At 44.8% G+C, this 12,339-nt stretch overlaps 1 protein-coding gene across 1 annotated transcript in view; it reads left to right on the top strand.

The window, feature by feature from the left end:
- The window catches only part of LOC134356561 (BTB/POZ domain-containing protein kctd15), an 88,853-nt gene that overhangs the window by 50,062 nt on the left and 26,452 nt on the right, over window positions 1-12,339 (top strand). The window contains exon 4 of the mRNA XM_063067529.1: window positions 10,323-10,467. Coding sequence (XP_062923599.1) covers window positions 10,323-10,467 — 145 coding nt within the window. The remainder of the gene's footprint in view (window positions 1-10,322; window positions 10,468-12,339) is intronic.

Genomic DNA, 12,339 nt, shown 5'->3' with positions numbered 1-12,339 from the left:
CTTAATATCCCTACCAATCTTTAGCAAGTTCAATCCACTTCATGTAGCCCCGTCTCATTGGGAGGAGGTACAGGAGCCCAGAAACACATATTCAACTTTTCAGGAACAGCTTCTTCCCCTCCGCCATCAAATTGCTGAATGGACAATGAACCATCAACTCTTTTGTTTCCTCTCTCCTTACTTAAATAATTTTTATATATACTTAGTGCAGTTTAAAGGTTTTGTACTATTTTTATGTATTACATAGAAACATAGAAAATAGGTGCAGGAGTAGGCCATTCGGCCCTTCGAGCCTGCACCGCCATTTATTATGATCATAGCTGATCATCCAACTCAGAACCCAGCCTTCCCTCCATACCCCCTGACCCCTGTAGCCACAAGGGCCATATCTAACTTCCTTTTAAACATAGCTAATGAACTGGCCTCAACAGTTTGCTGTGGCAGAGAATTCCACAGATTCACCACTCTCTGTGTGAAGAAGTTCTTCCTAATCTCGGTCCTAAAAGGCTTCCCCTCTATCCTCAAACTGTGACCCCTCGTTCTGGACCTCCCCAACATCGGGAACAATCTTCCCGCATCTAGCCTGTCCAATCCCTTTAGGATCTTATACGTTTCAATCAGATCCCCCCTCAATCTTCTAAATTCCAACGAGTACAAGCCCAGTTCATCCAGTCTTTCTTCATATGAAAGACCTGCCATCCCAGGAATCAATCTGGTGAACCTTCTTTGTACTCCCTCTATGGCAAAGATGTCTTTCCTCAGATTAGGGGACCAAAACTGCACACAATACTTCAGGTGTGGTCTCACCAAGGCCTTGTACAACTGCAGTAGTACCTCCCTGCTCCTGTACTCGAATCCTCTCGCTATAAATGCCAGCATACCGTTCGCCTTTTTCACCGCCTGCTGTACCTGCATGCCCACTTTCAATGACTGGTGTATAATGACACCCAGGTCTTGTTGCACCTCCCCTTTTCCTAATCGGCCACCATTCAGATAATAATCTGTTTTCCTATTGTAATATTCTGCGACTGAAATGCAACACATTTCACGACACATGCCAGTGAGATTAGACCTGGTTCTGATATAACATCAAAAATGCCGAGACAACTAGATACATCAAGACACTGGTTCTTGACAACATTTCATCTGCGGGAAAGTGCTCGGGAACCATTTTGCACATCAAGCCAAGCTGTTCAAGTCGTACAATGCTATTCAAAGTAAAAACAAATCTGCCCTGGTGCATCCTGTCTGCAAAGGAATGGACTATTCAAATCTGACAAATTATTGCAATACTCATTTATTCTCCATCATTAGCAGTCTGATGGAAGGATTTGCTGAGAATGCAACCAAAATCATATTTACTCACTAATAATTGGATTAATAATAACAGCAAGTTTGGATTCTTGCTCAGATCATTTGCTTCCAGACCTCAGGATTGCCTGAGTCCAACATGGAGAAAAAAAAGAGGTGAATTGTAGGAGAGGTGAAGATGGTTGTTCTCTCACCCTGCCTTCCAAATGACGCATCATTATGCTGTGGAAATATATTGCTGTTCCTTCATCATGACTAGCTCCAAATCCTGAAACTCCCTCCACTCTGGAGATTGCCACACCACCTGGGCAGCAGCAACTGAAGTGCAGCATATTGTCGTCTTCTGAGCAGGTTACAGCGGCAGGGAGGATGAAGTCATGGATGAAAGTGTAAAAACCAACAGAAGTCAGAATCAGGTTTAATGCTGTGCAATTATTGTTTTATGGCAGTAGTACAGTGTAATATATAATAAAAACTACAAATTACAATAAGTATATATAAAAATAAATTAAATAAATAGTGCAAAAAGAGAGCAAAATAATACTGAGATAATGTTCATGTGTTCATTGTCCATTCAGAAATCTGATGGTGGAGGGGAAAATGCTGTTCCTGAATCGTTGAGTGTGTGTCTTCAGGCTCCTGTACCTCCTCCACAATGGTAGCAATGGGAAGAGGTCTGTATGAAGCAGGCTAAACATACTAAATGTTGGTAGGGATATTAAGTGAGGTTGACATGGGTCAATCACAATACTTAACGCTAAGGATTATTGCAAATAACTCAGTCGTGTTTCTTGTGTTCTAGACTTTGACCTCAGAGTGTTAGAGGATATACACAGAACTCAGACTTCTTTTTAGTTTCTTAATTGTCCACCACCATTAACGATGGGATATGGTGACCACACAGAGTTCTGATCTGATCAGTTTGCTCCATCTCATTGTTCCAGACCCATTCATAATGGTAAGGTGAGGGTGAGGGAACACTGTAATGTTCTATATTCTAAACAAATAATACATAATTTTTAAAAGAAGGACACAATTACAAGAACAAATAGAACAAAATATAAACTAAGTCTATGTTTAGTGAAATGTGATCACTAAGTGCAGATGGTCAACTTGAAATGTACTTCAGGGTGTCAGGGGAAACGTGAGGAAATGCCAGAGGTTCACCATTATTCTCTACCTGCTTTTGGTGCTGGAAGACCGGAGGAGTATTATATGTTCATCAAGGTTCACAAGGATGGACCAAGTAATCAGACACGTCTGCCCAACCCCATAATGGTGGCCAAAGTCTTGTCTAAATCCTGAGGAGAAATATTGATTAACATTTAGTAAGGTGATGGTTAGTCGAGGATTATCAGCATGGATTTGCTATGTGAAGGTTGTGTTTGTTCATCTGGATTGAACTTTATGCATTTCACAAGAGGGGAAATTGAGGATAACACATTTGATGCAGTCTATATGGATTTTAACAAGGCTTTTGACAATATCCTGATGACAGAAAAATAACAGCCTATGGGATCCAGTGGCAGGAAGCATTTCTACAGAACTCACTTACTTTAGTGAATAACATTTAAATGTACCCAATATTATTAAATATTTGGAAATGATACAGGAATTGACTGAGTGCTCAATAGTGTGTTGAAAGTTGTAGCCTGCAGAACGACTGGGCAAGTGGACAGAGGAATGTTGAATGGAATTTGTTGTGAAAAGTTAGTTTATGGTTGGGTGTTCATACACATGGTGTAAATGGCATAAAATTAGCTTTTTGCAGCAGCAATATAGTACATGACAAACATACAAATTAACATAAATTATACATAACTTATATAGTAAAAATACAACAGCAGCAGTGCAAGTTAGAGAAAGAAGAGGGAAGTGTAGTCTAAGATGGTGCTAGGGCTTTTGACCCTGATGGCAATGGGGAAGAAGCTTGAGGTGTGGATCTTCAGGCTCCTGTACCTCCTGCCTGGCAGGAAGGGGATGGCCGGGATACTGGGGAGGATAAACAAGCAGCAAAAAACAGGCAGAGGCAACTTGGGCGGCATATCTACAGATTCTTGAAGGATAAATATAATCCTCCCAATCAATGTATGCAAGCATGAGCAAGCTTATGGAAGGCGTTGACAGTGTTATCAAGAAGTAGTTAGCTAATTTAGCCTTTACCAGGACCAATAGTTCTAAAAAACATGTCATAAAAAGTTATCAGTGGAGGATGTATGGAGGTCTAGGAAGGGTAGACCCTCTGGTAAAGGAACTTCTTATGTCCAGTCTGGGGCAGCTCACTCACCATTGGTCCCCAACTGGACACTCAGCTCTCACCTGTGTCCCCAAGTAGCTGAAACCAGGAGAGGGTACTGGTGGTCTCATACCCTGGTGAGATAGGCACATGCCTGTCCTAGCATGCAAAGCCAGTTCTGGCAGAGATCTACAGTGAGATCCAGTGGCCAGGAAAAGATCCATGGAGAGCGAAGGGTGAAGAGGTCCATGGAGAGAAAAGGGTGAAGAGGTCCATGGAGAGAAAAGGGTGAAGATATCGGTGGAGAGTGAAAGGTGAAGAGGTCCATGGAGAGAAAAGGGTGAAGGTATCAGAGGAGAGTGAAAGATGAAGAGGTCCATGGAGAGAAAAGGGTGAAGATATCAGTGGAGAGTGAAAGGTGAAGAGGTCCATGGAGAGAAAAGGGTGAAGATATCGGTGGAGAGTGAAAGGTGAAGAGGTCCATGGAGAGCAAAGGGTGAAGAAGTCCGTGGAGAGAAAAGGGTGAAGATATCAGAGGAGAGTGAAAGGTGAAGAGGTCCATGGAGAGAAAAGGGTGAAGATATCGGTGGAGAGTGAAAGGTGAAGAGGTCCACGGAGAGCGAAGGGTGAAGGTATCAGAGGAGAGTGAAAGGTGAAGAGGTCCATGGAGAGAAAAGGGTGAAGATATCGGTGGAGAGTGAAAGGTGAAGAGGTCCACGGAGAGCGAAGGGTGAAGGTATCAGAGGAGAGTGAAAGGTGAAGAGGTCCATGGAGAGAAAAGGGTGAAGATATCAAAGGAGAGTGAAAGGTGAAGAGGTCCGTGGAGAGAAAAGGGTGAAGATATCGGTGGAGAGTGAAAGGTGAAGAGGTCCATGGAGAGAAAAGGGTGAAGATATCGGTGGAGAGTGAAAGGTGAAGAGGTCCATGGAGAGAAAAAGGTGAAGATATCGGTGGAGAGTGAAAGGTGAAGAGGTCCATGGAGAGAAAAGGGTGAAGATATCGGTGGAGAGTGAAAGGTGAAGAGGTCCACGGAGAGCGAAGGGTGAAGATATCGGTGGAGAGTGAAAGGTGAAGAGGTCCACGGAGAGAAAGGGTGACGATATCGGTGGAGAGTGAAAGGTGAAGATATCGGTGGAGAGTGAAAGGTGAAGATATCGGTGGAGAGCGAAGGGTGAAGAGGTCCATGGAGAGAAAAGGGTGAAGATACGGTGGAGAGTGAAATGTGAAGAGGTCCGTGGAAAGAAAAGGGTGAAGATATTGGTGGAAAGTGAAAGGTGAAGAGGTCCACGGAGAGCGAAGGGCATGGCGAAGCACAGAAGTCATGGTCGTACACTGAAACCAAGGAAGATCCAAGTCGTGATGACTACTTGTACAGTACCACTGGATCTGGACCTCCAGAGTGGAACTGCCCAGTGCAATGGCTTTTTCACTTTTAAAATACTCTCCCACATCATCGTTGGCAACTACAGACAATCTCCATACTAACCACTACCTTCAATGGAGGAATTCATTTGGTGTAACTAACTGTAAACGAACCAAATCAGTGCAGACGCCTAGCATGTATGACTGCCTTCAGACATGCTTTCAATGATTGTCTCCTCCAAATCTTCATTTTCATTGTAACATTCCAGATGATTGTCAAGACTTTAAAATTCTCTGTAAGTCCTAACTTGTTGAAGTAGTGAAATCATTTCGTTCCCGGCCATTTCTGGATCTCCAAGCCTGAAGCTGAACCCACAGTGAGCAAAACAATTTGGAATTGTCTTACTGCTGATTTCTCGCCCACTATCAGTGACAAAAATCAATGTTGTTTTTGAAAACAAACGCACCCAACAGACACTATTTAAAAACTGTTTGCTCTAAGCACTGTGTAGTGTCCAATGGCCACACAAGTACATGTCACTGACACTAGAAACTGTCAGCACCAGCTTCCTGTCCCAATTAAGCAGTGTAGTGTTCCAAATAAACAAATAATTAGTTTCTGTTCTTTACGAGTTGTCCAATTAAGTGGCTGCCCTGATTAACCACTGGCCTAATTAATCAGTTGCACTGTACTATCCTTAGCTACGCTCACTGCATTACATACAAAAAATATGAAAAGAGACGAGGATGTTGTGAACGCTGGAAACATTTATTTCAGGTTAAGCTGGATAAGCTTGCATTTTTTTTAAGCAGGGGAAGCTAAAGGATATAAAACTCTAAAGGACCAAAATTGAATGTTACTTTTGATGTCTTAAACTCCATTTATAAGCATTTGGAGAGTAGGTCGATATGCAATCGGAACTAGAGGTACAGAGTGAAGTCAGAACCATCTCAGGGTTGGAGTTGGAAAACCACGGTCAGTCTGGAATCTCACAGCTGAAACTCACCTGTTCAACGTGTTTGTCCGTTCAGGGCTGGTCTGCCAAGTTTGTCCTTTTCTGGGATTGTCTGCCGGGTTTGTCCTTTCAGGGTCAGTCAGCTGAGTTTGTCCTATCAGGGCCTGCCCGCGGGTTTGTCCTTCCAGGACCAGTCTGCCGGGATGTCATTTCAGGGATTGTCCACCAGGTTTGTCTTCTAGTGATAGTCTGTCAGGTTTGTTCTTTCAGCGCCAGTCTGTTGGGTTTGTCCTGTCAGGGATAGTCTGCCGGGTATGCCTATCGGGTCCTGTCTGCCAGGTTTGTTCTTTCAGGTACAGTCTGCCGGGTTTGAACTTTCAGGGTCAGTCTGCCGGGTTTGAATTTCCAGGGTCAGTCTGCGGGGTTTGTCCTTTCAGAGCCAGTCGCTCGGGTTTGTCCTTACAGGAATATTCTTCTGGGTTCGTCCTGTCAGGGATAGTCCGCCTGGATTGTCTTTCCAGGGTCAGTCTGCCGGCTCTGTCCTGTCAGGGATGGTCTCCAAGATTTGCCCTTTCATGGCCAGTCTCCTGGGTTTGTTCTTTCAGGGCTAGTCTGCCGGGTATAGGAATTGTCTGCTCAGTTTGTCCTTTGAGGCAAAGTCAGACATCCCACCCTGCAAAAACTCATTTCAGGGAGGTAGCACCCCGCCCCCCCCACAACCCCTTATACAACCCTCCCTCCCCCCGGTCGACCTCCAAGGGTGTATGTAATACTTTGTTTAGTGATTTTGTCTAATCTGTAAACCAAGATGGGTATATGCAGAAAATGTGACATTAAAATATGTACTTATATTATGTTTAGTCTGTTACAACTACAGGGAGTTTGGCCTCATCACGTAGGACATCAATAGAGTAGCTCCCTAGCAGCTAGCCAGCTAGTTTAAATAACGTTAGCTATGCTAATGGACGAATGACACCTGTTAAACTCACCTCAACATGTCTTTTACAGTCTTAACCCACCAAGGGCAATAGAAAAGTCACTGTTGCAAACAGTGCAGCGAGCAACACTGTCATTATTTTTGAGGTCGACTGTAAAGCCTGCCCACAGAGAAAACTGATAGGTCTACTTAGCATGAAGAGAGACCAACCAGGATGCTCCCTCTCCCTGGGATATTGTATATAATTTCCGGGTGTCAGGAAGTCGCTATCAATATGCGGGAGACTCCTGGAACTTCCGGGAGAGGTGGGATGTCTGTAAAGTCTGCTGGGATTGTCCTTTCAGGGCCCATCTGCCGGGGCTGTTTTACACACATAGTCTGCTGGTTTTGACCTGACAGGCCAGTGTGCTGGCTTTTTTCTCGTGGGACTTGTCTGCTGGGATGTCTTTTCAGGGCCAGTCTGCCATGGTTGTCCCTTACAGATAGACGACCGGTTTTGTCCTTTCAGGGCCTGTCTGCAGGGATTGTCTCTTTAAGGATAGTCTGCCTGGTTCGTTCTTCCAGGTTTAGCTTGTTGGGTTTGTCCTTTCTGGGATAGTTTGCTGGGTTTGTATTTTCAGGAATAGTCTGCCAGTATTGTCCTTTCAGGGTTAGTCTGCTGGGTTTGTCCTTACAGGGATAGTCTGTCGGGGTTAGAAACATAGAAAACCTACAGCACAATACAGGCCTTTTGGCCCACAAAGTTGTGCCGAACATGTCCTTACCTTAGAACTACATAGTCCTCTATTTTTCTAAGCTCCATGTATCTATCCAGGAGTCTCTTAAAAGACCCTATCATTTTTTTTTAGATTATGAGGACACTCAGTCCTCGTTTATTGTCATCTACGCCTCCACCACCGCCACCGGCAGCCCATTGCACACACTTACCACTCTCTGATTAAAACACTTACCCCTGACATCTCCTGTGTACCTACTTCCAAGCACCTTAAAACTATGCCCTCCCGTGCTAGCCATTTCAGCCCTGGGAAAAAGCCTCTGACTATCCACACGATCAATGTCTGTCATTATCTTGTACACTTTAAAAAAAAAAAATTTTTGTTTTAGGTGACCTGATGTAGGTTGTCATTTCTGTAATAGTCTTCTGGGTTTCTCATTTCAGGGATAGTCTTCCGGGTTTATCCAGTCTGTTCAGGAAAAGTCTGCTGGGTTTGTCCTTTCAGGGACTGTATGCCAGATCTGTCCTTCCAGGGATAGTCTGCCGGGTTTGTCCCTACAGGGATATTCTGCCTGGTTTGTCCTTTCAGGGCCAATTTGCCAGGTTTTTCCTTTCAGGGATAGTCTGCCAGATTTGTCCTTATTGGGATAGTCTGCCAGTTTGTACTTTGAGGGCCAATCTGCCGAGTTTGTTCTGTCATGGATAGTCTGCCATTTTTTCCCTTTCAGGATCAGTCCGCCGGGTTTGCCCATTCAGGTCGAGTTAGCCGTGTTTCTCCTTTCAGGGATATTCTATCCGGTTTATCCTTCTGGGCAAAGTTTGCCATGTTTGTCTTTTCGGGCCAGTCTGCCGGGTTTGTCCTCTCAGGGATATTCTGCCTGGTTTGTCATGTCAGGGATAGTCTAACAGGTTTGTGTTTTCATGGCCAGTCTGCCGGGTTTGTCCGTTCAGAGATAGTCTGCTGGCTTTGTACTTTCAGGGCCAGTCCATCGGATTTGTCCCATCAAAGCCCCTCTGCCTGGTTGGTCCTTTCAGAGAGAGTCTGCAGGGGATATCCTTTCAAGCCAAACTCCTTTTGGAGGGGAAGCACTTTGTGTTCTATCTGGGTAGCCTCCAACCTGATGTCATGAACATCGCATTCTGCAGCTTTTGGAGATCCCTCCCCTTGCCCATCTGCCTTTTCCTAATCCCCTTGTCTTTCCATTCCTACCTCTTCTTTTCTCCTTGTCACCTCCTTCTAGTTCCACTTCTCCTTCCCGTTCTCCCATGGCGCACTGTCCTCTCTCACCAGATTCCCTCTTCTGCAGCCCTTTACCTCCACCACCCATTCATCTTCACCCACCCCCCTCACCCAGCTCTGCCTTGACCCTCTCCCCACCTTCCAATTCAAGGCTTCTGTCCCCTTCCTTTCCAGTCTTGATGAAGGGTCTCTGCCTGAAACGTTGACTGTTCATTAAATTCCCTGGGTGCCTGCTGATCTGCGGAGTGCCTCCAGCATGTTGTGTGTGTTGCTCTGGGTTTCCAGCATCAGGAGAACCTCTTGACTTTACAGCCTTTTATGGTTTGTGCGATATGTGTGAACTGGTGCTATTAAACCACTATTGGCAATGGGCATTGAAGTTTCCCTCATAGTACTACCTCCAGGTGGGCTCAAACATGGGGATGCATGCACTCATCAGCTGGGGAGGGTGGCAGGGGGCAATTAGCAGGACATGCTCGACCTGCTGCCAACTCTAGCAGGCCTGGAAGGAGAAGTCCAGAAAGAGTGTGGGATGTTGGAAGAAGGGTATGACTGTGCTGGACCTTTGACAGCTGCCTTCATGTAGACATGTTGATGTGAAACATATCTGTCTCTAATTGAAACGCAAACAACAGGAATTCTGCAGATGCTGGAAATTCAAGCAACACACATCAAAGTTGCTGGTGAACGCAGCAGGCCAAGCAGCATCTGTAGGAAGAGGTGCAGTCGACGTTTCAGGCCGAGACCCTTCGTCAGGACAGACGAAGGGTCTCAGCCTGAAACGTCGACTGTACCTCTTCCTACAGATGCTGCCTGGCCTGCTGCGTTCACCAGCAACTTTGATGTGTGTCACTATATAATTATATTGTTAGGTTCCACATGCATCCCATGATATTCTGCAGCTCTAAATCATTTCCTAATGGCTGACCATTTGTTACATGTTGGAACATAGAACGTTTTAGCACAGTTGAGGACCACAAATTTGTGCCGACCTTTTAACTCACTCTGAGATCAATCTAATCATTCCCTCCTACAAAACACTGCATTTTAAAGTTGTCCATATCTAAGAGTTTCTTAAATGCTCCTAACATATCTGCCTCTTCCACCACTGGCAGGGCATTCCACACACTCACCAGTCTCTGTTTTAAGAACTTACCTCTGATATTCCTCCAATACTTTCCTCCAATCACCTTAAAAGTATGTCCCCTGGGTATTAGCTTTTCTTGCTTTGGGAAAAAGACTCTGGCTGTCTGTCCTCAATGCCTCTTATCATTTTGTACATCTCTATCAAGTCACCTCTTATCCTCCTTCACTCCAAAGAGTAAGTCCTGAGCTCACTCAACCAATCTTCATAAGACCTCTTCTTTTTTAATCAGGCAGTATTCTGATAAACCTCCTGTGCACCCTCTCTAAAGCTTCCACATTCTTGCGCTAATGAGACGCTCAGAACTGATTACTGCGTTGCGTTTACGGTTTGATAGAGTTGTTAGAATTGAGTACCAAAGGATGCTCACACATATTACAAGTTTATTTTGGTAGACATGAAGATCACATTCTGTTCTCAGGATAGGACGCCTCTTCAATGGCACAGAGCCCATCGTCCTGGACAGTTTAAAGCAGCACTATTTCATTGATCGAGATGGAGAGATTTTCCGATACATCTTAAGTTTCCTCAGGACATCGAAGCTCCTGCTTCCAGAGGACTTCAAGGTGAGGGGGCAAAACTATTTCAGATAAATCTCCTCACCCATTTCACTTTATATTGAGTAATCACTGAGTTTTCCAGTGCTGTTGGCTCACCCTGGAATAAGGATTCCAAATGAAACAGATCTTCATGTATATCTCAGCACCTTCCCCAGCCAAAGAACAAGCACAAAAGTCGTTATATCTAGCATGATCCTGCAATGTGACGACATGTAAAGAATTTATCTAATACTGTTTTTTGAAACAATTGTCTGACAACATTTTTTAAAATTTTATTTTGCGACACAGTGTGGAGCAGGCCCTTGCAGGCCCTCGAGCCATGCTGCCCTGGCAACCCTGCCACCCTAATTAACCCCAGGTTAATCACAGAGCAATTTACAATGGCCAATTACCCTACCCATTACTGTACGTCTTTGGACCGGGTGGAAACCGGAGCAACTGGGAAGATATCCCGAGACTCATTGCACTGGGAGGAGGATAGACAGACTCCTTACAGAATGGTGCCGGAATTGAACTCTGAACTTCAAGGCCCAGAGCTGTAATAGTGTGGCACCTGAATGAGGAGAGTTTTCCAATTCAAATAATGGCTGGTGACTCCCCTCTACATTTTCTCCAGTACATCAACCTGCCCATATTGTGGTGACCAGAAGTACACACAGTACTGCAAGTGTGGTCGAACAAGTATTGTCAAGTTGTAATATGATGAGTCAGATGTTAAGATTTTATGCCAATCCAGGCAGGTCATTCACCTGCCCTATCTGCCTGTGTTGCCACTTTCGTGAACCCCAGGCACATAGACAATAACGCGTCTGCCAACACTCAGTGTCTGCTTAGAGAGCACACTCAGCAGACGGATCATAACTGCACAGGATCTCCAGAAGTGATGGAAATAAATCGTGTGCTGTGCATGGTCAGGAGAAGAAAACGAGCTCCCACCAGATTTCCTGATTTTGGCTCATCGAGTCTGCTCTGCCGTTCCACCATGACTGATTTATTATCCCTCTCAACACCATGCTCCTGCCTTCTCCCCAAAACCTTTCACACCCTGACAAATCAAGAACCTATCAACCTCCACTTTAAATATACCCAGTGACTTGGCCTCCTCAGCTATCCGTGGCAATTAATTCCACAGATTCTTCACCCTCTGGCTAAAGAAATGCCCCTCACCCCTGTTCTAAACAAATGCCCCTTTACTCTGAGGCTGTGCCCACTGGTCCTAGACTCCCCCAATATAGGAAACATCCTCTGCACGTCCACTCTGTCAAGGCCTTTCAATATTCTGTAGTATGATCCCATTCATTCTTCTAAACTCCAGCGAGAACAGGCCAAGAGCCATCAAATGCTCCTCATACGTTAACCCTTTCATTCCTGGGATCATTCTTGCGAACCACCTCCAGACCCGTTCCAATGCCAGCACATCTTTTTTTAGATAAGGGGCCCAAAACGGCTCACATATTCCAAGTGCAATCTGACCAGTGTCTTATAAAGCCTTAGCATTAAAAAGCGATCCCTGCTGAGTGATTGTGCTAATCGCCAGGAGGAAGTTTGAGTTGAATGTAAATGCCAGCACAAATTGGTTGGACACAGCTATACATTTCTGTGTAATATTCCATGATTAAAAGGCGGGGTAGGCTTGAGAGTTGAGTAACCATCTTCTGTTTCTGTGATGAGTGGGAAATGCAGAATGGAAGTATAAATTCAAAGTGAAATTTTTATTTATAGTGGTTAGAGCAATGCTATTACAACTTGAGGAGTCAATTCAGGCATCCTCTATAAGAAAGTCTGTACATTTGTCCTGTGTGTGTGTGTGTGGTTTTCATTCTGGGTGCCCCAGTTTTCTCCCACAGTCTAAAGACGTAAGAGTTAGGTTAATTGGTC

This window comes from Mobula hypostoma, chromosome 14 (genome assembly GCF_963921235.1).
Source record: "Mobula hypostoma chromosome 14, sMobHyp1.1, whole genome shotgun sequence".
In the NCBI taxonomy this organism is placed as follows: Eukaryota; Metazoa; Chordata; class Chondrichthyes; order Myliobatiformes; family Myliobatidae; genus Mobula; species Mobula hypostoma.
This window is presented reverse-complemented; position numbering and strand designations above follow the sequence as displayed.